General features: G+C 41.6%; 1 protein-coding gene across 2 annotated transcripts in view; it reads right to left on the bottom strand.

Annotated features, from left to right (window-relative positions):
- Positions 1–22,406, bottom strand: part of RNF138 (ring finger protein 138) — a 44,355-nt gene extending 21,949 nt beyond the window's left edge. Inside the window, exons 1-4 of one of the 2 annotated variants that reach the window (XM_033837652.2) lie at positions 22,146–22,406; positions 21,479–21,662; positions 1,886–2,051; positions 24–139 (exon numbers count right to left, since the gene is read on the bottom strand). In XM_033837652.2, coding sequence (XP_033693543.2) covers positions 24–139; positions 1,886–2,051; positions 21,479–21,662; position 22,146 — 467 coding nt within the window. In that variant the 5' untranslated portion in view covers positions 22,147–22,406. Of the gene's footprint in view, positions 1–23; positions 140–1,885; positions 2,052–10,013; positions 11,159–21,478; positions 21,663–22,145 lie in introns of those variants that run through there. The other variant, XM_073790640.1, reaches the window with a different exon arrangement.
- Between the last annotated feature and the right edge of the window lie 392 nt (positions 22,407–22,798).

Below are 22,798 nucleotides of genomic sequence, written 5' to 3'. Positions count from 1 at the left end.
CTATAAGAATAAATATTGCTTACCTGTTCCCTACTGAATCTTGAGAGATCTGAAAGTTGGGAATGACAGAAGAAACACCATATTCATCTTGGTACTTCTTACAAGATTTGTAATGATGTCTCATGCGATAGAATTTAATCTGTAAATTATTGATTAAATGTAATGTGACTTTCAAAAGAACAAATATAACATGATTCCATTTATATGAGGTAGAACAGAATTCAGAGATAAAGTAGAATACAGGTTACTAGAGGGGTCGGGGTGGGGGTGGGGGAACGGCAAGTTACAATTTAACAGGTACAGAGTTTCTGTTTGGGATGATCAAAAAATTCTGGAAATAGATAGTGGTGATTGCTGTACAATGTTATGAATGTACTTAATACCACTGTATTGTACACTTAAAAATGGTACGTTTTCTACCTTACCATTCATGATACTGCACTCTAATTGTTCATTTGATGCTTCATACAGATTGTGTGTATGTATATACATATCATGTTTTCTTACCAAATGGACACATATTGTATAAAAAAAGTTTACCACAATCTTTCACTTATAAAAAAATAAAATAAAACTAAAAAAAAAGGTACGTTTTACGTTATATATTTTACCATAATAAAACATTTAAAAAATGTTTAATGTAATATGACTTTTAATATAAAAAGGAACTCATAAGACTTGAGATATTGCCAACAAGAAGGAAAAAAACAAGGCAGAAATAGATAACAAAATATTCCATTTAAACAAGAGGTCTTTGTTTTTTTTTTTAAGTAAATGATTTAATTCTTAAGTAGGAGCTGAAAATAAGCAGTAAGTTTCTCTCCATTAGATTCAGAGACAATGGAGATGAGTCCAACTGTCTGTAAACTCACCATAAAAATTAACAAATAATTTTACACCTGAAAAAAAAATACCACTAATAGACAAAAAATAATATTAAAAGTATTAAGAGGTTGCCTCATAGCACTGGGCATCTTTTTATTTCTTTAACTACTGCAACCTGGCAGAGTTAGAAAGTGCTTTAAAAAACTAAGTTCCCAAGTTAACACTTGGAACATTTTTCAGTTTCTCTCTGAGGAGCAGAGCCAGAAATCTCTCAAGTGTATTTTCCAGCTTCACTTCATTGCCCTGTCAGTTAACACCTCCCTCAAAGACATGGAAAAGCAGGTATGTCTTGTGTGAATGCATGAAACAGCAACTGGTTTTTTTGCTCACTGACTTTATTAGCTGTTTGAAAAAGTGGTTGTGATAAATCCATAATAAACGAATATACTCAAAGCCTAACCACCTCTCACCATTTCAATCCCTCTCCAAAAGGTAGAATAAAATCCAGACTGGAGAATTAATGCCAGTTATTTGCCAATACCTGATTTTTTACACCTGTTCCTTAAAAGGCAAAGTCTTCTGCCAAGTATTTTGTGATTTCTTAGATAAATACATAAACATCCAAGTACAGTGGGCAGCTAGAGAGTTCCCCCTTGACTACATAAATCCATTTGGCCCATTTCTACCTGCAAAATTGCAATAATGATACTACCACCAGAAAAACTATTCAAGGGCTGAATCTGTTCCAGAATGGGGCTTCAATGAGTTAAATGCCAGTCTGTTCATTCAGTTCATTTAGCAGGTAATCAACGAGTGTTTATTTTGAAAAAAATGCCACGCTAAAAATTACGGCAAATTCAGAGACTGTATCTATCTTTCGGTCTCTGTTCTCAGTAAGTTTATAATCTAGTAAGATCTACAGCCACAGCTTTTCTGGCCTTTTCTACCCAATTCTCAACCTAAATAATTTCTCTTCAAAACAGTACCCACCAAGACAAGTCAAACAGAAATTTCAGAGTAGAAACTTGACTTTCAAAGAACTATGTCACATTTACTCTACCTGTTTTGCACAGCATCTGCAGCTACCAGAAAACCTCCTCATGATATTTTCAAGGTCTAAGGCCCGTTCAGGACATGCTCTTTCCCTTCTAGTCACATTTCCACGACACAGGGGACAATGTATTCCGCTTTCTCTCATTGCAGTCAGGAAACATTTTCTACAGAAACTAAACCAAACATTTGTGACAGGTTAACTACAGAAAAAAGTACTCTTTTCATTTCAATAATTAAACACAGCAGTTATGGGTATGTAATCATGCTAGGCTATTTGTATGTACATAAATCTAGAATTTTTTAAAACTGTATATGAATTTCTCAGTGTAAGACTAATGTCTGGACTAGATGGGAATACTAAAGAAACTACTTTTAACATAATACAGGAAAAATAAATATTATATAACATTATCAGGGGAAGCATGGTACAAAGGAAAACTGCATCTTATCCTGTGTTGTTTAGCAGCTGTGTGATTTTCAGGCAACACACTTAACCACAATGGATCTCCATTTCCTCCCCTTACAAAATGAGAGAATGGACCACACATCAGCTTTGTCTCAAACTGATGTACTTCAAGATGTTGTTCTACAAGATATGAATAGGTCTCCTACAGAAACTGATTTCCAAAATCCAAGGATTATTCAAAGTTATTAAGGTTTCTCTGCTAAGGAAACCAAGTGTTGCCCAAACTTCTGTGGTCAGGATATATGAAAATTCCCACAACAGTGTGCAGTGGAATATAATTTGAGAAATACTTAAGAATCCTGGGCTTCCCTGGTGGCGCAGTGGTTGAGAGTCTGCCTGTCGATGCAGGGGACACGGGTTCGTGCCCCGGTCCGGGAAGATGCCGCGGAGCAGCTGGGCCCATGAGCCATGGCTGCTGAGCCTGCGCATCCGGAGCCTGTGCTCCGCAACGGGAGAGGCCACAACATTGAGAGGCCCGTGTACCGCAAAAAAAAAAAAAAAAAAAAAAAAAAAAAAAAAAAATCACAGCCATCTGTACCTGGGCTCTAGAATAATTATACATTTAATTCAACCCCCTATAAATACAAATATACTAATCTTCCACATCTATACTAACAAAAAAGTTGCGAGGTAATAGTGTGATAACAGATCACACTGAGTTTACTAACCAGGCGCTGAGCAAGTCACTCTTCTTGAAAATCAGTTTCCTCACACATACAATAAGCATCTACACTTGATAGGGTTGTTCACAGGATTAAGACAGGTAATGTAATAAAACGCTCAAGACAGTTATTTTTGAGTCAGCAAAGTGCTTGATAAATAGTAGCTAATATCACTAAGGTAGCATTAGAAGTGATCACCAATACTTTAAAACATGGAAAATATTCATCATAACCAGGAGTCAAAGAAATGCAAAGTAAACAAGACAAAAATACATTTTTCAGTTGTCAAAACACTAGTTTAAAAAAATTATAATATCCAGTGTTAAAGGAGACATAAAGAAATGAGTGCTCTACATTTCTTTTTTTTTTTTTTTAATTTATTTATTTTGGGCTGTGTTGGGTCTTCATTTCTGTGCGAGGGCCTTCTCCAGTTGGGGCAAGCAGGGGCCACTCTTTATCGCGGTGCGTGGGCCTCTCACTATAGCAGCCTCTCTTGTTGCGGAGCACAGGCTCCAGACGCACAGGCTCAGTAGTTGTGGCCCACAGGCCCAGCCGCTCTGCGGCATGTGGGATCCTCCCAGACCAGGGCTCGAACCCACGTCCCCTGCATTAGCAGGCAGACTCTCAACCACTGCACCACCAGAGAAGCCCCGTGCTCTACATTTCTGAATAGCAATTTGTCAATACTTAACAAAATCCTTAGTGAGGGTGTCCCAAGACTCTGAATGCCATTTTGAGCTTTAATAACTTCACAAGTATAAATACCACAAAGTTACAAAGACCATCATTTTTAAGTTTAATTGTTTAAATTAAAAACTGAAATTCTGTTTATATGTTTTGTAAATTTGGGGTAATACATTTTTAATTTAAATTCTTTGTTTCACTCAGTGTTTGCATTCTTTAATCAGGGGGACTGTAAAAAGGAAAAAAAGAAGAAAGGAGAGTCAAACAAAAAAACCCCACAAGACTAACTGGAACAATAGTCTAGATCATGATACGGTCTACATTAAGGCAGGAGTAGGAAGGAGGGACAGAGGGTCTCTATTTTAGAGACATAGTTCTCAATGTCTATGACTGTGTATGAAGGGGGCATCCTAGGTTAAAAAATAAAATATAATTTTTTGACAATTACTTGTGAGAGAATGAGAAAGAAAAGCATTTCTAATTTAGAAGACTGAGTAAAAGGTGACTGTGTTAACCAAACTGAAAAATACTAGAAGAGTTGGTTTAACAGAAAAACGCAAGTTTAAAGTACCTACAGGGCTTCCCTTCTGGCACAGTGGTTAAGAATCTGCCTGCCGATGCAGGGGACACAGGTTCAAGCCCTGGTCTGGGAGGATCCCACATGCCGAGGAGCAGCTAGGCACATGTGCCACAACTACTGAAGCCTGTGCGCCTGGAGCCTGTGCTCCGCAACGGGAGGAGGAGGAGCCTGCGCACCACAACAAGGACTGGCCCCCGCTCGCCACAACTAGGGAAAGCCCAAGCGCAGCAACAGTGACCCAACACAGCCATCAATCAATCAATCAATAAATAAATGTATTAAAAAAATAAAGTACCTACAAAAAGCTCAATGCGTGTTATCCAGCAAACAAGTGGAAAATTGGATCTGAAAATTGGGGGGAAGAATATGGAGAGCAGATAAGGTAAGAAGAACACTAAAGAAACAATCTAGAGAGATATAAACATTAAAGGAAGGTTCAAAGAAACAGAAGAACCAAGAGTAAATAATGTTATAGAAGCCAAGTCTAATAAATTACCAAAGAGAAAACAGTAATTAAAGAGCTAAAGGTAAAACTATCACCAAACTATTAAGCTAAACCTTCCTCTTTAAATAAAAATTGAAACTGTCAACAAAGTTCACACCAACAAAATTCATTACACAGAGATAACCATGCATAAAATTGATGGAGCTTGAGTGAACGAAATGAAGCAGGTTAGTAACTATTAGCAGGTAAATTAGTGAATATGCTGGCTAATTTAACAATTACAAGTAAAATATAAACACAGAATATTAAAAGATTTTTTGAAACCTGGGTGTACAAACATAAGCTGTATTTAGGGGGAGTGGATAAAATAAACCAAAATTTCAAAGCCCACTTATTCAATACCTGAAATAGTATATAACACTACATACCCACCAGAATGACCAAAATGAAAAAGGTGGAAAATACCAAGTGTTGAGGAGGATGTGAAACCAACCTAAACTTGCATTCAATGCTATAAAAGTGTAAACTGATACAACCATTTTGAAAATTAATACAACCATTTGGCAGTATCTAATATAGCCAAGTAATTCCACTCCAAAGTATATACCCAACTGACTTGCATATCTCATCAGAAGAAATTTCCTAGAAAGTTCATTGCCACACTATTTGTAATAGCCAAAAGCTGAAAACCATACAAATGTCCATCAACAGAAAAATGCATAAACAATGACAGCATATCCACAAAATTAAAACTATAGTATACCGTAATAAGAATGAATTTGGATGTATGTTAAGCTTTGGAAGCCAAACGCAAAAGACTACAAGCTGCATGATTCTTTTTTTTTTTTACATCTTTATTGGAGTATAATTGCCCTATAATGGTGTATGATTCTATTTTTATAAAGATCAAAGAGCAGGTAAAACTATATCGTTAAAAGTGAAAATAGTGGTGTCCTGGAAGAAGTGGGATACACTCCTTGGAGAATTGAGGAGTTCCTGAAATGCTGGTAATGGAGTTCTGGAGTTCTATTGCTTGGTATGGGTGTTGAACACATAGGTGTGCTCAGTTTGAAAAAAATTCACTGAGCTGACTTTTATGATGGGGCACTTTTCTGTTAGGAATACTACACTTAATTTTTTTCAATTAGGAGTAAAAACAAGGGTAAATATGTTTAAACTGTTATAAAAATAGCTAAATTAATCTTCTAACTGGGCTTAAAAACAAACCAAAAAAAAAAAATCGCTAGAAAATTTCTAGAGCTAAAAAAATACGTCTGCAAAATAAGAGACAACCAAATGACCAGTACAATGAATTTCTGAAAGATTTTCATCCGGATCACTAGAAAATCTTAAATAATTATTTTTTCAACTTCTAATAGCTTCCAGAGAGGGAATAAAAAACAGATCACGTACTAAGGAAAGAGAATCAGATTAGCTTCAATCTCATCTGCAACAACAAACAGATGACAAAACAATAGAATGATGTGTTCAAAGTTCTGAGGGAAAGTGACTTATAACCTAGAATTTCATCTTCTGGCTACTAAACTATTTGCTTTTTGAACCCTAGGCATTTCTGATAATGCAATAAATACAATACCGAGAAACGACACATTCTGCAAAACTGCACACTAAAACTTACAGGGCTTGTGGGGAAAAAATGGTTGGGGTAGACTAACTGCCCGGAGAACACTGTCATCAGAGAACTAACAAAAACCCAAACAGGGCTTCCCTGGTGGCGCAGTGGTTGAGAGTACGCCTGCTGATGCAGGGGACACGGGTTCGTGCCCCAGTCCGGGAAGATCCCACATGCCACAGAGCAGCTAGGCCCGTGATAGCCGCTGAGCCTGCGCGTCCTGAGCCTGTGGTCCACAGCGGGAGAGGCCACGACAGTAAGAGGCCCGCGTATCACAAAAAAACAAAAAAAAAACAAAAAAAACCGCAAACAACCCTAATAAAAATACTAACACATTTTAAAAGACATTTACGTTCTTAATAAACATTTTACTCTAAAGCTTAAAAAAAAGAGGTGAGGGGTTAGAAAGGAGTGATTAAAGCTGATAAATTCCAGAGAGATCTCATGGCCAAACCGAACCAAGAAAAAAATGTAGGTTGTGTGTTTCGTACAGTAGTGTACAATTCTGTGGCTTGCTATATTCAACTGAGTTTTAGTGTACTTCTCTTCAGCTAATGTAACCATTTGCTAATGGCTCAAACCATCAATGTGCAGGGGAAAAAAATACATATAAACCAATCCGTTCTGATATAATCTTGTATAACAACAGAATGTTATCACTGTTGAGTCTGTTATCACTTGTCTCTAACCTTGTTTGTGGTCTTTTGATATTGAAAATTTTTAATTTTTAATATAGTCTAAATTCATCACCTTTTCCTAAAATTACGGTTTGTGCTCATAGTCTTAAGCCTTCCCCTTCTCAAGATCAGGGATATTTCCCTACATTGCCTTCTAAGAAGTTTAAGTTTTGCTCATCACATTTAAGTTTTTAATTCACCTAAAAATACCTCTATGTACAGTAAACAATAGAGATTTCATATGCAAAGCCATTATCCGAATACCATTCTACTGAATAAGCCATCTTTTCCCCGATTTGCCATGTCATATCTATCAGAGTTCTAATACATGTATGGAATTATTTCTGGGCTCTCTAGTATATGTCCTACTGATCATTTATCTACTGCTGAATTAATACCATACCATTTTAATTACTATAACTTCATAATACTACGTCACGGTATCTAGCAGGGTTGGTTCTATCTCTATGTTCTACTTTTTCCAAATTTTCTCAGTTATTCATGGTCATTAACACATCATTATGACTTTTTAATCAGTTTTTCAAGTTCTACCAAAACAATGATGTTGAGACTTTATTGGAATTGCATTAGCTTTTTTAGAACCATCTGAGGGAGAACTGGCATCTTAATTTTATTGCATGGTTACATGTCATGTCTCTCCACCTATTCAGATTTCTTATGCTTTTCAGTAGTTTTTCAACTTTCCCTACAGAAGTCTTGACATTTTTACTAGATTATAATAGTCTAATTATTTATAAACTATTTATAGTTTTTGTTGCATTATAAATAGGATTCTTTCTATTAATTTTTTATCTGATTACTGTTGGTATAAAAAAATGTTACCGACTTTTGTCTGTTGTTCTTATATCCAGAAACCTCTCTGTACATTCTTAGTAGTTCTAATCATTTGTTAGTTAGTCGTTTCTCTTAGGTTTTAGATGTAGTTTTATCATCTACAAATTATGACAATTTTATCTCTTTTTCCATCTTTGTATACCTTATTTCTTCTTTTCTCACTGAATTGCCTAAAGCCTGAAATACAATGTTAAATGGTAGGGAGGATATAAATACCCTTGTCTAGTTCTTGACTAGAAAAGCACATAGGGTCTACTATTCAGTACATTTACTATAGATTTTAGGGAAGCTACCCTTAATTAGAATAAAAGTAAGCTCCATCCTATTCCTAATTTGCTATGACATTTTATAATGAAAGGCTGAACTCTATTAAATGCTTTTAGCATCTATTGAAATGATCATGTGCTTTCAACATCCAAATTCTCTTCCTATTTTAAAGGTGTTCTTCATTATGTGATTTTCAGTGAAAATCAGTTCCTCCTGAAAGGGCAAAAAACTGTGGGTCTGTCAATTCCTCCCAACAATTCTGTCAGTTTTCATCTAAAGTTATGTTGGTAGCTGCAAAAAAGTTCATGATTATTCCTTTTATCCACATGAAATGACTCTCTTTTTTGTAATGCTATCTGAATTAAATGGTCTGATATTAATATTTCTATACCAGCTTTCTTTTAGCTGACATAGAAATATAAAGACTCAGAAAAGCTCTCTGAAAGACTCAGTTCTGCTGTAAAGTGTCACACACATTCCTAGAAGTCACTGCACTATGCAAAATCATCCAATAAAAACCACAGAGCTCATGGGAAAAACAGGGTTGGGGCACAACACTCAAATGTACACATCCAAAAGAATACTCTATATAGGTTACAGACACATTCACGTTTAAAAGTTTTAACTTAGCCTGAAAAAAATACACACTACTCATTACAATAATTGTTAAAAAATATTTTAGCTTTATTTATGTTTTATATTCCCTAAGGGAAATACTTTAAGCAAATATGAATACAATTTATATGTATACTATGCTACCATTTCTGTTTAAAAAAAAAAAAGGCAGAGGGGGCTTCCCTGGTGGCACAGTGGATGAGAGTCCGCCTGCCAATGCAGGGGACACAGGTTCGTGCCCCAGTCCAGGAAGATCCCACATGCCGCGGAGCAGCTAGGCCCGTGAGCCATGGCCGCTGAGCCTGCGCGTCCGGAGCTTGTGCTCCGCAAAGGGAGAGGCCACAGCAGTGAGAGGCCCACGTACCGTAAAAAAAAAAAAAAAAAAAAAAAAAAAATTAACTCAAAACAGATCATAGACTATAGTAAACTGGGTAATGGCCATCCAAAGATACATTCACTTCCTAATTCCCAGAACAAGTTAATATCACCTCATATTGTAACAGATCTGATTATTGTTAAAGATTTGGGGATGAGGAAATTAGCTGGAATTATCCAGGTGGGTCCTAAATGTCACCACAAGTGTCTTTATAAGAGAGGCAAAGGGAGATCTGACAAAAACACACAGGAGAAGCCATATTGAGATGGAGGCAAAGACTGGAGTGATGTGCTCCCAGCTCCTCGAGGCCCTGCCAACACCTTGATTTTGGTCCACTGAAATTGATTTCAAACTTCTAGCCTCTAGAACTGTGAAAAGATTAATTTATGTTGTTTTAAGCCACCAAGTTTGTGGTAGTTTGTTACAGTGGCCCTAGGAAACCAATATGCAGAGTTAAATGTGAAGCATTAAACTATAAAACTTTGAGAAAAAAATAGAAAATATTCACAATACAGAGCTACACAGAGTTCTTAGACTTAATGTTAAAAACACATGCCATAAAAGGAAAAACTGACAAAGTGGACTTCATAAAAATTTTTAATGTTTGCTGGGCAAAAATGATTGTTAAGTAGATAAAAAGACAATCCAAAGACTGGAAAAAAGGGCTTCCCTGGTGGCGAAGTGGTTGGGAGTCCGCCTGCCGATGCAGGGCACACGGGTTCGTGCCCCGGTCCGGGAAGATCCCACATGCCGTGGAGCGGCTGGGCCTGCACGTCCAGAGCCTGTGCTCCGCAACGGGAGAGGCCAGAACAGTGAGAGGCCCGCATACCGCAACAAAACAAAGACCCGGAAAAAAATATTTGTAAATCATATACCTAACAAAGGAGTAGTATCTAGAATACATAAAGAAGTCTCAGGGCTTCCCTGGTGGTGCAGTGGTTGAGAGTCCACCTGCCGATGCAGGGGACACAGGTTCGTGCCCTGGTCCGGGAGGATCCCACATGCCGCGGAGCAGCTGGGCCGGTGAGCCATGGCCGCTGAGCCTGCGCGTCCGGAGCCTGTGCTCCGCAATGAGAGAGGCCACAACAGTGAGAGGCCCGCATACCGCAAAAAAAATAAAATAAAATAAAAGAAGTCTCAAAGCTCAAAAGTTAGAAAGCAAATGATCCAATTAAAACATAGGCAAAAGACACTGAAGAGACATGATTTTAACCTAAGATATACCGGTAGTAAACATGCCCATGAAAAGATGTTCAACATCATTAGCCATTAGTAAAATACAAATTAAAATCATGAGGTATCACTACACAGATTGAAATGGCTTAAAATTTAAAACAATGACAGGGACTTCCCTGGTGGCGCGGTGGTTAAGAATCTGCCTGCCAATGCAGGGGACATGGGTTCGAGCCCTGGTCTGGGAAGATCCCATATGCTGTGGAGCAACTAGTGCCACAGCTACTGAGCCTGTGCTCTAGAGCCCGTGAGCCACAACTACTGAGCCCACACGTCACAATTACTGAAGCCCATGCGCCTAGAGCCCATGCTCCGCAACAAGAGAAGCCACCGCAATGAGAACCCCATGCGCCCCAACGAACAGTAGCCCCCGCTCGCCGCAACTAGAGAAAGCCCACGCACAGCAATGAAAACCCAACGCAGCCAAAAATAAATTTATAAAAAAAATAATAAAAAATAAAACAATGACAACATGAAACACTGGCGAGGATGCAAAGAAACTGGATCACTCATACACTGCTGGTGGGAATATAAAATGGTATAGATACTGTGGAAAATAGCTTGGCATTTTCTTAAAAGACAAACCATGCAACCACCATATGACCCACTAATTGCATTCATTGCATTCTTGGGCATTTATCCTAGAGGAATGAAGGCTTACGTTCACACAAAAACCTGTACATGAATATTTATAGCAGCTCTATATGTAATAGTCAAAAACTGGCTATTCCAGATCTCCTTCAGTGAATGAATGTTTAACCAAAATGTGGTACATCCATACCATGTATGGATGCATATTCACCAATAAAAGGAACTAATGAAAACACACAACAACCTGAATCTCCAGAGAATTATGCTGAGTGAAAAAAGAAATTCCAAAAAGTTACATATTGTTTGATGCCGTTTATATAACATTACTTAACATTCTTTTTTTGCTAACAGCTCTATTGAGATTTAAGTCACATACCATACCCCATTCACCCATTTAAAGTGTACATTTCAGTGGGTTTTTTACTGTTATTTATAGAATTGTGCAATATTTAAGATTCTTGAAATGTCAAAATTATGGAAATAGATAACATGGGACTTCCTCGGTGGTCCAGTGGTAACAAATCCGCCTTCCAATGCAGGGGACACAGGTTTGATCCCTGGTCGGGGAACTAAGATCCCACTTGTTGTGGGGCAACTAAGCCCATGCAACACAACTACTGAGCCCACGCACCCTCAACTAGAGAGCCCTCATGCCGCAAACTACAAAGTCCACACCCCACAAGTAGAGAGAGAAAACCCACACGGCTCAATGAGCGATCCTGCATGCCGCAACGAAGATCCTATGTGTTGCAGCAAAGACCCAACGCAGCCAAAAATAAAAAATAAAAAGTAAATAAAATTAAAATTAAAAAAAAAATAGAGAACATGTGAACATTAGTGCTTGCCAAGGGTTAAGGAGGCACAGGGTGGGATCAAGAGGAAAGTGGGTGTGGCTATAAATGAGCCATGTGAAGGATCTTTGTGGTGATGGAAACTTTCTTTATCTTTACTCTATTAAGAAGGAAGATATCCCGGTTTTATTTACAAAACATTACCATTAGGGGAAATTGGGCCAGGGTACACAATTTCTGTATTATTTTACAACTACATGTGAATCTACAGTGGTCTCAAAATAAACAGTTTAACTTATCCGTATATTATAATGCATATTCACTTAATAAATACATATTAAATACTTACTACATAACAGAACTAGGGACATATCAGGGGACAAAAGTGATGAAAATCCCTACCCTGATGGGACTTACAGCATTGTGTGCATGCAGGTACTTGTGGCAAGTTTGTGTATATACACTACTATATCCAAAAACATTTTAACAAGTCATATTATTCTGTACTAAAAATAGTAAAAGTAATTAATGAAAGTGAAGAATCCCAAAGAATCATATTATTTTAAGAATTCAAATATACTAAAAAGATTTTTAAAAGAATGGAAAAGGAATGCCCTCTAAGAAATACTGAGGTCAACTAAATAAGACAGGCAAATTAATAAAGATTCAAAAGCATACATCATATATCTTAGTAGATTCCAGGTAAGTCCAAAAATGGACTTTTTTTAAAGACTCAAGAAACAGAAAAAATGGAATAGCATTATAACTTTAGATAAAGAGAATCAAGTATCTCAAATCTGAATGTATAAGAAAATGTAAGAATATACCAAAAACAAAGCAACTGACAGGAAAATAATGTAAAATAAGTAATAAATTACAATAGATTATTATTAAATCATAGTCACAGAAATGATCACAAATGTACCTACACACTCTGAACAGTAAAATTATAAATTAGTATATAAAAATTTAATATGGAAAAATGCACATAGCCATATGTTGCTAGCAACTAAAGAAAATTTTAAAGCGACTTCTAGACACCATTATGAACTGCATTAAACTAACAAAATATTGCTTAAAAAAAAATGCTCAACATAGCGAATATCCTGCTCGGGCTGCGCGCTGGGCCACGGCGCAAGCACTGGAAGGTGGGGCCGCCCGCCCATCCGCCCCGTGCCCCGGGTCCCCGCCCGCCGGCCACCCCGGCGTCCCCCGCGAGGCCCCGGAGCCGAGGGCCAAGCGGCCGCGGATGGCAGCGTAGAAGGCGAGAGGTAGAGATGATCTTCAAAATGAAGTCTCTGGAAAATGTTCAGTTCTCTGCAGGAACTACAAAAATGGAAGGAAAGAACATTTTCAAAACGAAATTGTTGCCACCGCAATGAAGAGTAGCCCCCTCTCTCCGCAACTAGAGAAAGCCCGTGCACAGCAGCAAGCCCGTGCCCAGCAGCGAAGACCCAACGCAGCCAAAATAAATAAATAAAATAAAATAAATTTATTTTTTTTAAAAAAAGCTTTCTAAAAAAAACCGGAATTGTTGTGAAAGTGTGTTTACAACGAACTGATACTACTGACAGGGGTTTTTTTTTTCTTTTTAGCTAATAAAACACTTTAACAAGATTGTATTTATGGTCAAAGGAAACTGGACTAACCATGCGGCCGAAGACTTTTCCCGCCATGACCTACTCTGGGAACAGCCCGCAGCGGCTGCAGGAGATCTGTGAGGGGCTTGAAGCAGCCGCCCAAGACCCCCGCCCCGGGGCCGCCAGCAGGGCCGAGCAGTGACGCCCCGCTGGACGCCAAGGCCCTAGGGGGCCAGGCAGCAGCAGCAGCAGCAGCAGCAGCAGACGAGGACAGACACGAAGTTCGGGCCTTACCAGAAAGCCCTGAGAGAAATCAGATACTCCTTGCTGCCCTTTGCTAATGAATTGGGCCCTTCAGCCGCCGCAGAAGTAAACCAACAAATGCTGCAGTAACTGGTGGACGTGGGCTGTGACCAGATGGGTGGACGCTCCCAGGAGGCTGCCCATCTGGGGTGCAAAGGAGACCAGCAGAGGTCCCTGCAGAGGGGTTTCTAGGCTACAAACCCAAGGCCCTTTCTGTGTCCCATTGCGCTGTTTTCCACCTCCTCTCCAAAACCATCTTGTTAGCTGCTTTCCTTTTCAGGCAAGATCCAGAGATTTCTCAGCTCTCCTGATATTGTGTCACATGCACTTTCTGTCCTGTCCCTGTGATGATGGGAAGGCTTTCCCATGTAGCCGTTTCCTTGGGGTTTATTTGGCTTATTCTGAGCTGTCATGGGGAAGAGACTGGCTTCCTTTGACCTGTGTTTGGTTTGTGCATTTTTTAACTCAGCTAAGGGTAAGGCTGGTTAACATGAGTTGGCTCTCTGCCTCTTTTTTCTCCTGTTTTAAAAGATAGCCATCTATGCTGTTAGAGGAGACGTAACTATATTAAGGGAATGAGAAAGACTAGAAAATAAAAAGCTTGAGAAATTTTAAAAAAATGCTGGCAAAGATGATGGAATACAGATATACTTTAATAGTCTTAATGGCACTGTGTAAATTAGCCCAATTTTGTGGAAAGCAACATGACATCTATACAAACAGCAGTAACTATTTATTGAGCACTTAGGCAGGGTTCCAGAAACTTTATATAATCTTGAATTCTTAAGAATAAATAAATGTTTTAAAAGTTCCTTTATTTTACAAACAAGGAAACTAAGACTTTCAAAATAAATAAACCTATATGAGACTGAAGGCAAGATGCTACTTCATTGAAAACAAGGCCCTGCACATTCCTTCTACCTCAGGGTCTTTGCCCAGAATGTTCCCTCACCCCAAAATACTCTATACACAAACACAGTCCTCCACAAATTAACACCTACACATCACAAATCTCAGCAACAATTTCACTTCCTCAAGAAAGGTCTTTATTACGTACCCATCCACCCACCAACCCACCTAGATCTGGTCCCCTTCTTATACTCTCTCTTTAAACCTATGAGTTTGTAACTGCACATGTATCTGAGTGTTTATTTGAATTAAAATGTGTCTCACCAATGCCAGTTCTGAAGGCAGGGATCATATCTAACCGTATACCACTGTAGGTATAACACAGAGCTGGGCACCTAGTAGGAATTCATTAATATTTGTTAAAGCAATGAATGCTAATTTACCTTAATCTAATCCAAAATTTTACTTAACCCAAGATATAATCCACAGTCCTCAAATCAAAACCATAAGCACCTTCCATGTACAAAACACTTCAACAGAGCTATAGTCATCCTTGTGTGACACAGCTGACAAATTCCCTTGTATTTACCCTCTGACCCAGCAATTCCACTTGAGAAAATTTATCTTACAGGAAAAACTCTCACATGTGAAATGGTATTCATACAAGTTTAATCAATGTGCCATTATTTGTAACAGCAAAAGATTGGAAACAACCTAAGTGTCCATAGATAAGAGATTGGATAAATAAATAAATAATTTAATAATTAAAAAAATAATCAAACATGGGGCTTCCCTGGTGGCGCAGTGGTTGAGAGTCCGCCTGCCGATGCAGGGGACAAAGGTTCGTGCCCCGGGTCCGGGGGGATCCCACATGCCGTGGAGTAGCTGGGCCTGTGAGCCATGGCCGCTGAGCCTGCGCGTCCGGAGCCTGTGCTCCGCAACGGGAGAGGCCACAACGGTGAGAGACCCGCGTACCGCAAAAAAAACAACAACAACAAAAAAAAACAAACAATGGAACACTAGAACACTAAATATGTTCCATGGGGTCAGGAATTTTTGTCTGGCTTGTTGAACCCTAGAATCTACATTAGTATTGTTGGCACATAATGGACACTCAGTGTTGGCTTACTGAATGAATGAAAACTCTACAATCTCCCCCCCACCAAAAAAAAAGAGTAAGAAGGCCCTTTACGTACTGATATAGAATGACCTCCAATACAGTAACATGAAAATAGCAAGGTACAAAAGAATACATACAGTATGCTGTTCTCTGGAAGAATAGATAAGGTAACAGTGATTGTGAGAGACAATCATATTATTTCCTTTTGTACCTTTAAAGCTGTGAATTACAATATTCTCCATTCACAATAATACCTTCGATAATAAATATCTGGACCAAAAAACTTGAAACAGCCTCCTTTCTGTTTACAATAATAATCTAGCTTTTTGTGTTAGATGCTATAGTTATTAAACTAAACATAATTTTATATTTTTATGGGTTTTGAAAACTATAAAACACATATATTATCATTCACAAACATTATCTCATTTGGCCCTTGCAACAACCCTGTGAAACAGGTTGTTTCTACCCCTGTTTTATGGAGAAGAAAACAGGCTGAAAGGAGTTAAATGACTTGACCAAGTGATACAGCTAGTAAGCTGTGGTCTCCCAACACAAACCCACCATTCATACATTTATTCAATACCAAATACATACAGTAGGCTCAGGTAAGTACAAGTAGACCTGGGTTGCTGCCTTTTAAGAGCTTACAGTCTAGTAGGAGTGTGCCTTCCAATGCAGGGGATGTGGGTTCGATCTCCCTGATCGGGGAACTAAGATCCCATATGCCGCAGGGCAACTAAGCCTGTGCGCTGCAACTACTAAGCCCGTGCCACAACTAGAGAGAAGCCCGCGTGTCGCAATGTAGAGCCCGTGTGCTGCAACGAATGATCCCATGTGCCGCAGCTAAGACCCGATGCAGCCAAAAATAAATAGATAAATATTTTTAAAACTTGTTAAAAAGAGCTTCCAGTCTAACTGGTGAGAATGGCATCAGTCAAATCGTCTGATCCCAAAAATATTATGATTATGAACTGTGATAAGAAGTACAAAGAGGGATTTCCCTAGTGGCGCAGAGGTTAAGAATCCGCCTGCCAATGCAGGGGACATGGGTTCGAGCCCTGGTCCAGGAAGATCCCACATGCCTCGGAGCAACTAAGCCCATGAGCCACAACTACTGAGCCTGCACTCTAGAGCCCACGAGCCACAACTACTGAGCCTGTGTGCCACAACGACTGAAGCTCGCATGCCTAGAGTCTGTGCTTCACAACAAGAAAAGCCATCGCAATAAGAAGCCCGCGCACCGCAAGGAAGAGTAGCCCCCACTCACCACAACTAGAGAAAGCCCATGCACAGCAACGAAGACCCAACACAGCCAAAAATAAATAAATAAATTTATTTTTAAAAAAAGATGGCCTAGAGCAGCAATTATTATATCAGCAAGAAACCATATAAGCCTGGCTTTCAGATTTATAACAAGTACGCAGTAAAGAAGATATTTTGAAAATATGTATTTAGAGCATGACTGTCCAAACAGGATACCAATAAAGGTGTTCAAATTGTAAGAAATATTAAGTGAAAATTCAGGGACTGGATAATCCAAAGCAGGTCAATAAAGAATCATACAAATCTGTGCTTAATGAGAAGTGGAGGCTGATTTATATTAGCTCATTTTAAAAGATGCTTCCTGGGACTTCGCTGTTGGTCCAGTGGTTAAGACCCTGCGCTCCCAGTGCAGGGAACACAGGTTCCATCCCTGGTTGGGGAACTAAGATCCCGAACACTACCTGGCAGGGCCAAAAAACAAAATAAAAATAAAATAGGCCCCGAAGCAAACAGATTAGATTTCCATTTTTAACAATCTGGCAAGGCATCAACTTGTTATTATATGTAATTTTCATTGTGATAGAGCTTACTTCTAACTGTACAGAGTTATTTCTTTAACCATTCAAAATAGAGAAGGGAGGTTTGGTTCAAAGAGTCTTTGAAGATTACAAAGGGAAAAAAAACAAGAGATAAATACCTTACCACTATGCCAGTCTGTACCTTCTGAAACATACCTGCTCAACTTTCATATTCTTAATTCATCTTTACATGTTTTTCAAAACATCTGACCAGGGCTTCCCTGGTGGCGCAGTGGTTGAGAGTCCGCCTGCCGATGCAGGGGACACGGGTTCGTGCCCTGGTCCGGGAAGATCCCACATGCCGCGGAGCGGCTGGGCCTGTGAGCCATGGCCGCTGAGCCTGCGCGTCCGGAGCCTGTACTCCGCAGCGGGAGAGGCCACAACAGTGAGAGGCCCGCGTACCGCAAAAAAAAAAAAAAAAAAAACATCTGACCACTCTAAGGCATCTGACACTGCTGACTACCTTTCCTTAAAATTCTTCTCGGTTTCCCGTCACACTCTATCTTGGTTTTCTTCCTATTCTTGTCCATTCCTTCTCAGGCTGTTCTTTTCTCCACTCTACATTTAAATATATATTCTCCAGCACTTTGTTCTATCTAGATCTCTGTTATCTTTCAATTTATACTCCTCCTCCAGGGGCTACATCCATACTCACAGCTTTAGTTCCATGTATTCCAGATCTACGTACATACACTTAACTACTGGACATACAATCATCAAATCTTACACAATCTCCTTAAAATGTCAGGAATCTCTTCTCTCCATTCCCTCTATCATTACCTTGGTTCAGGTTCTAATCGTTTCTCTCTGACAGAGCAATGAATGACCTCTTCACTAGTCTCACCAGTACCAAGCTAGACAAGGCTAGTAATTAGTAAGCATTCTAAAATTTAAATGTGATCATGCTGCTCCCCTGCCAAAATTATTCAGTAGGTCTCTATGGCTTTCAGGAAGAAGTTCAAATTGGCTTACACAGTAAATTCCTGCCAATGTCGCTAAGCTCCATCTCTACCACACTCAATCTTTTGGCCAAACTTTGTAATCGGGATACAGTTTGTATCTTAACCCCTCCTCACCTCTGCATATGCTGTAAACCTAATCAGGGTATTCCCCAACAATCCCTGAATGCCAATTCTGACCTAAAGTATAACTTCATCCAGGAAATCTCTCCTAAACTCATAGGCTAATTTAGATACCTGCTCTCAAGGCTCACATAAATTCTCCTCCTCAATTTCTTCCATACCAATCACATTCATGTATAGGTCTTCTCCATTAGACTATTAACATTCTCCAGAGAAAGAGCACTTTGTTTTGTTTTGGCCTCACGACATGTGTGACCTTAGTTCCCCGACCAGGGATCGAACCAGTACGGAGTCTTAACCACTGGACAGCCAGGGAAGTCCCAGAGAAAGAGCACTTTGTATTCCCTGTAACTGACACACAGAAGGCATCCGACAATTGCTGTTTGAAGGAATGAATGAGGATTAAATGAGAATTTATATTTTGGTAAAGTTATTCTAGTGATAATGAACTTGCTCCTTTTACTAGAATGGGCAAATCCTTCACTGCAGTTGAAATGGCACAGGGGCTGAAAGCTCTTATCACCTCATCTCTCACTATTCATGAACAAAAAATTAATTTTGTAGCTAAATATAAATTTGTTTAAAGGCACAGGTTTGTCCTCTGTGAAAAGGGAAAAGCAAATGACATTCTAAACTAGGTTATTTAAAACAGAATTCTATTTCCCCACCAAACTCCTCCCAATCAATACCCTGTTCCACCATTACCACCCTTTCCAAAGAAAACTTTTTCTCCCTCCACCTTAATTAACTGTTTAGCCAGAACCTTAGACCAACCGTGTGTTCATTTGAGAGGGGACAATGCTGGTAAAGGAGGGGATGGAGGAGGGTGAGTAGTAAGTGTCCAGTTCTCTTAACAAAACCTACTCCATATTTTCTTTTCACATCCCAGCCCAGGGAGGTGATTTAAGAAAAGTCCTCAACAATCATCTTCACTCTCTTTTCCACAGCCTTGATTGACGTCAAGCCAAAACTACAGTTTGATTTAATAAAATGTCTCACAAGGGAAGTGAACTAGAGCAAACTGCATGGAATTTTGAGGGGAACTAGAGATTACTATGAGTTCTATGAGGTCAATCACCTAACAGGTAATTGAAATGATTCTGTCCAGAAAAGACCTACTGCCTCACTGTGCCCTCCCTTCCCTCCCTTTCTTCCACCCACTGCCAGCCCAAGCACAGAAAAGGCATCAAGTTATAATAAACACTAACAGATTAAAGACTAAAAGTATACACTGCTCCCTAAACATCTCAAGATATTTTTCTAACAATCTGCATTTGTTGCACCAAATGATAAAGGAATAAGATTGTCATTCATCTCCCGTAAGCGGCAAAAATATAACTGGCATAACTTCTATGGTGAAAAGTCACATACTCTTGGGCTCACACAACCACTATCATTAGGAATAAGGTAGACAACAGTGCAGGGAAGACTGGGGATCGGAGTGAAAAGAGTGGGTCTCAAGAAACAACTGTAAGGAAGTTTGTGATTAAGAGCCCCAAATTCGGGCTTCCCTGATGGCACAGTGGATGAGAGTCCGCCTGCCAATGCAGGGGACACGGGTTCGTGCCCCGGTCCGGGAAGATCCTACATGCCGCGGAGCGGCTGGGCCCGTGAGCCATGGCCGCTGAGCCTGCGCGTCCGGAGCCTGTGCTCCGCAACGGGAGAGGCCACAACCGTGAGAGGCCAGCGTACCGCAAAAAAAGCAACGGGAGAGGCCACGACAGTGAGAGGCCCGCGTACCGCAAAAAAAAAAAAAACGAACCCCAAATTCAACAATCCATTCTTTACAAAATTATAGAACCCCCCCCAAAAAAAAAGGTCGAAGGAGAAATCGATTTAGAAACTTGTTCGACTCTTTTCAGCTATTTGTAAGCACACAGAACTTTCAAGCCTGGATGTACTTTTTCAAATAGAGATTTCCAAGCCTCACCTGCCAGAAATTCTTTACAAGTTTGTAATGGAGCCTGGGAATTGGCATGTTTACTTAAAAAGCTCCCCAGGGACTCTGATCAGCAGCTAGGTGTGTCAGAAATGCTATACACCTTTACCAGAAGGGCTCCTTCTAACCCTTATGGACACCCTACGAGTCTATATTAATTATCAAAGTTCTTCCTAACAGCATCAGGCCACCTCACCGAATCCCTCTGTGTTCTCCATCACCCGTAGGATTACTGCCTTAATTTCAGTTCATTCCTCACAACAGCGGTCTATCTTTCTCATCTCCACCCTTGTAGTAATCAAGTAATAAGCAGAAGAGTAAAACAAAGGGAAACTATCACTTCAATACCCGGAAATCCTGTCAGTTCTAACATATGAGGGAAGCAAACCCATTCTAGGTCATTCCAACCTGCACTAAATTTTGAACGCATCGAAACACTTTCAAAGGTGGTCTGTGAAGCGGGTCTGAAAGGTTAAGTTAGAAGAGAGCTCCTCGATCTGGAAAGGATGGGCCAAGGTTCTGAAAGGAAAAGGGAGACCTGAAAGCGGGGCGGGTCGGGGAGCCGGGCGAGCGGGCCGTGCGGGCACCTCCGGCCGGTTCTGACACTCGACACCCCAGCCTTCACTCAGGTTGCTAGGAAACAAAAAGGCTCCACGTTCCCTGCAATTCCTCCCGGGCCTGCAGGAGAAGACAGGGGCCTCGGGGCCCGAGGACGCCACGGGGACAGGCCTTGGCACTGCCCCGGGCACTGCCCCGGGGGCGCGGCAACGAGGCAGCTTCGGGGCCCGGGAGCTCCGGCTGAGGGGCCAGGCGCAGGGAGCGGGCCGGGAGTTAAGGGGGAGGGCGGCCCGGCCTCCGACCGGCCGCAAACGGGCCCTCGGCGCCGAGCGGCGCCCGGGGAGGCCGTGGCGGGCTCGGCTCCCGCCAGGCCGCAGCCCAGGGTCCGAGGCGGGGTGAGGGGCCTAAACGACCACCCGGCTCCGCGCGGGGGAGGGGGCATCTACTCACACGTGCTGACAAGCCGCGGTCCGTACGGGCGTTTTGAGCACCTCCTGACAGACGGGGCAGTAGAAATCATCTTCGGTGTAGGACGTGGCCGCGGAGAGCTCCTCGGCCATGTCGGGAGATGGGGGATCGAGGTTATGGCGGCGGCAGCGGCCCAGGTGGCGGCGTCTGCCCGGGGCCCGACTCACTGCGTGAACCAGGAGGGGGCGGGGAATCGCGTCAGGAAGCGGCTCGCGCCAGGAAGGAGGCGGGGCCCTGGAGGGGCGGGGCCCGGCGGAGCCGGGCCGGGACGGGCCGGGTGGGGCGGGACGGGACGGGACGGGACGGGGCGGGGCGGGACAGAAAGCCGAGACGTTACGGCCGCACGCGCCGGGCGAGGGTAAATCCCCGGGCTGCTGCTCTTGCCGGGGCAGGACGGGGAGGCGGCGCTGGGCGGGAGGCAGCGGCCGAAAGAGCGACCCCGCCCGAGGCCACTCCCTTACCTGGCTCCGCAAGGCAGACGCGACTCAGCCCTCTTCTGCGCCGCCGGCGTCATTTTCCCCGGCCTTTCGGCTCCTTTTCCCCACCCCCTCCTCGAGCCCCCCACCCGCGCAGCCGGCTTTCGGCCGCAACCTACGGTTTTCCGCCGCTCCCCGCCCCGACCCTACACTCCACTTGCGTAGACGCTCACTTAGGTGAGCCAGCTTCACGGGCTAGTGTTGGTAGAGAAGCCGGGAGACGTCCTCGGGCTTCTTGTCCAGCCGCTGCCGTCTTCGCCGCCGAGGCCTGGAACGGAGTGGCCGGCGGAGTGTGCTGGGCTCACCGACCTTAAACAGGGCCGGGATCGAGGCTCATGGTGCACGTGGATCCCACCGCCCCCTTCAGCTGCTCTCTCGTGGCATCGCGCTGCCTGCAGCCAGCCCCGCTGGTCACCGAACATGAGGCGGCGAGCGCGGGGCCGATGAGGGGGTGGAGGGCGGCCTCCGTGGCAAACGGCCTGTGACGTATGCAGCAGCTTTTCACGTTAACAGCTGGGTGTTCACTGTACCCCCAGCTTCCCTACAGCAGGGATCCCCTTTCGAGCCACTCCTATCAGATACATTGGGGTTTTCAGGAATTTTTCCTCAAAAAATAGCATTACATGATAGTAAATATTTGATCCTTATTGTTGCCCTTGTCAGAATGTTTGATTCATGTCACGGTGTGTTATGTAATAATCCGTTATGGGATTTTAATCCTTCGGAGAGGAAAAATTAAAGCCCCCTTGAGAGGGTTTCAGCTTTAGACCTTCACACAGTGTGAGTGACAAGTTACAGTCGCAGATGCGGTTTTTCACCAACACCT

The sequence above is a fragment of the Tursiops truncatus genome, chromosome 13, assembly GCF_011762595.2.
Source record: "Tursiops truncatus isolate mTurTru1 chromosome 13, mTurTru1.mat.Y, whole genome shotgun sequence".
Taxonomy (NCBI): domain Eukaryota; kingdom Metazoa; phylum Chordata; class Mammalia; order Artiodactyla; family Delphinidae; genus Tursiops; species Tursiops truncatus.
Note: the sequence above shows the minus strand (reverse complement) of the source record. Positions and strands in the feature narration are given on the sequence as shown.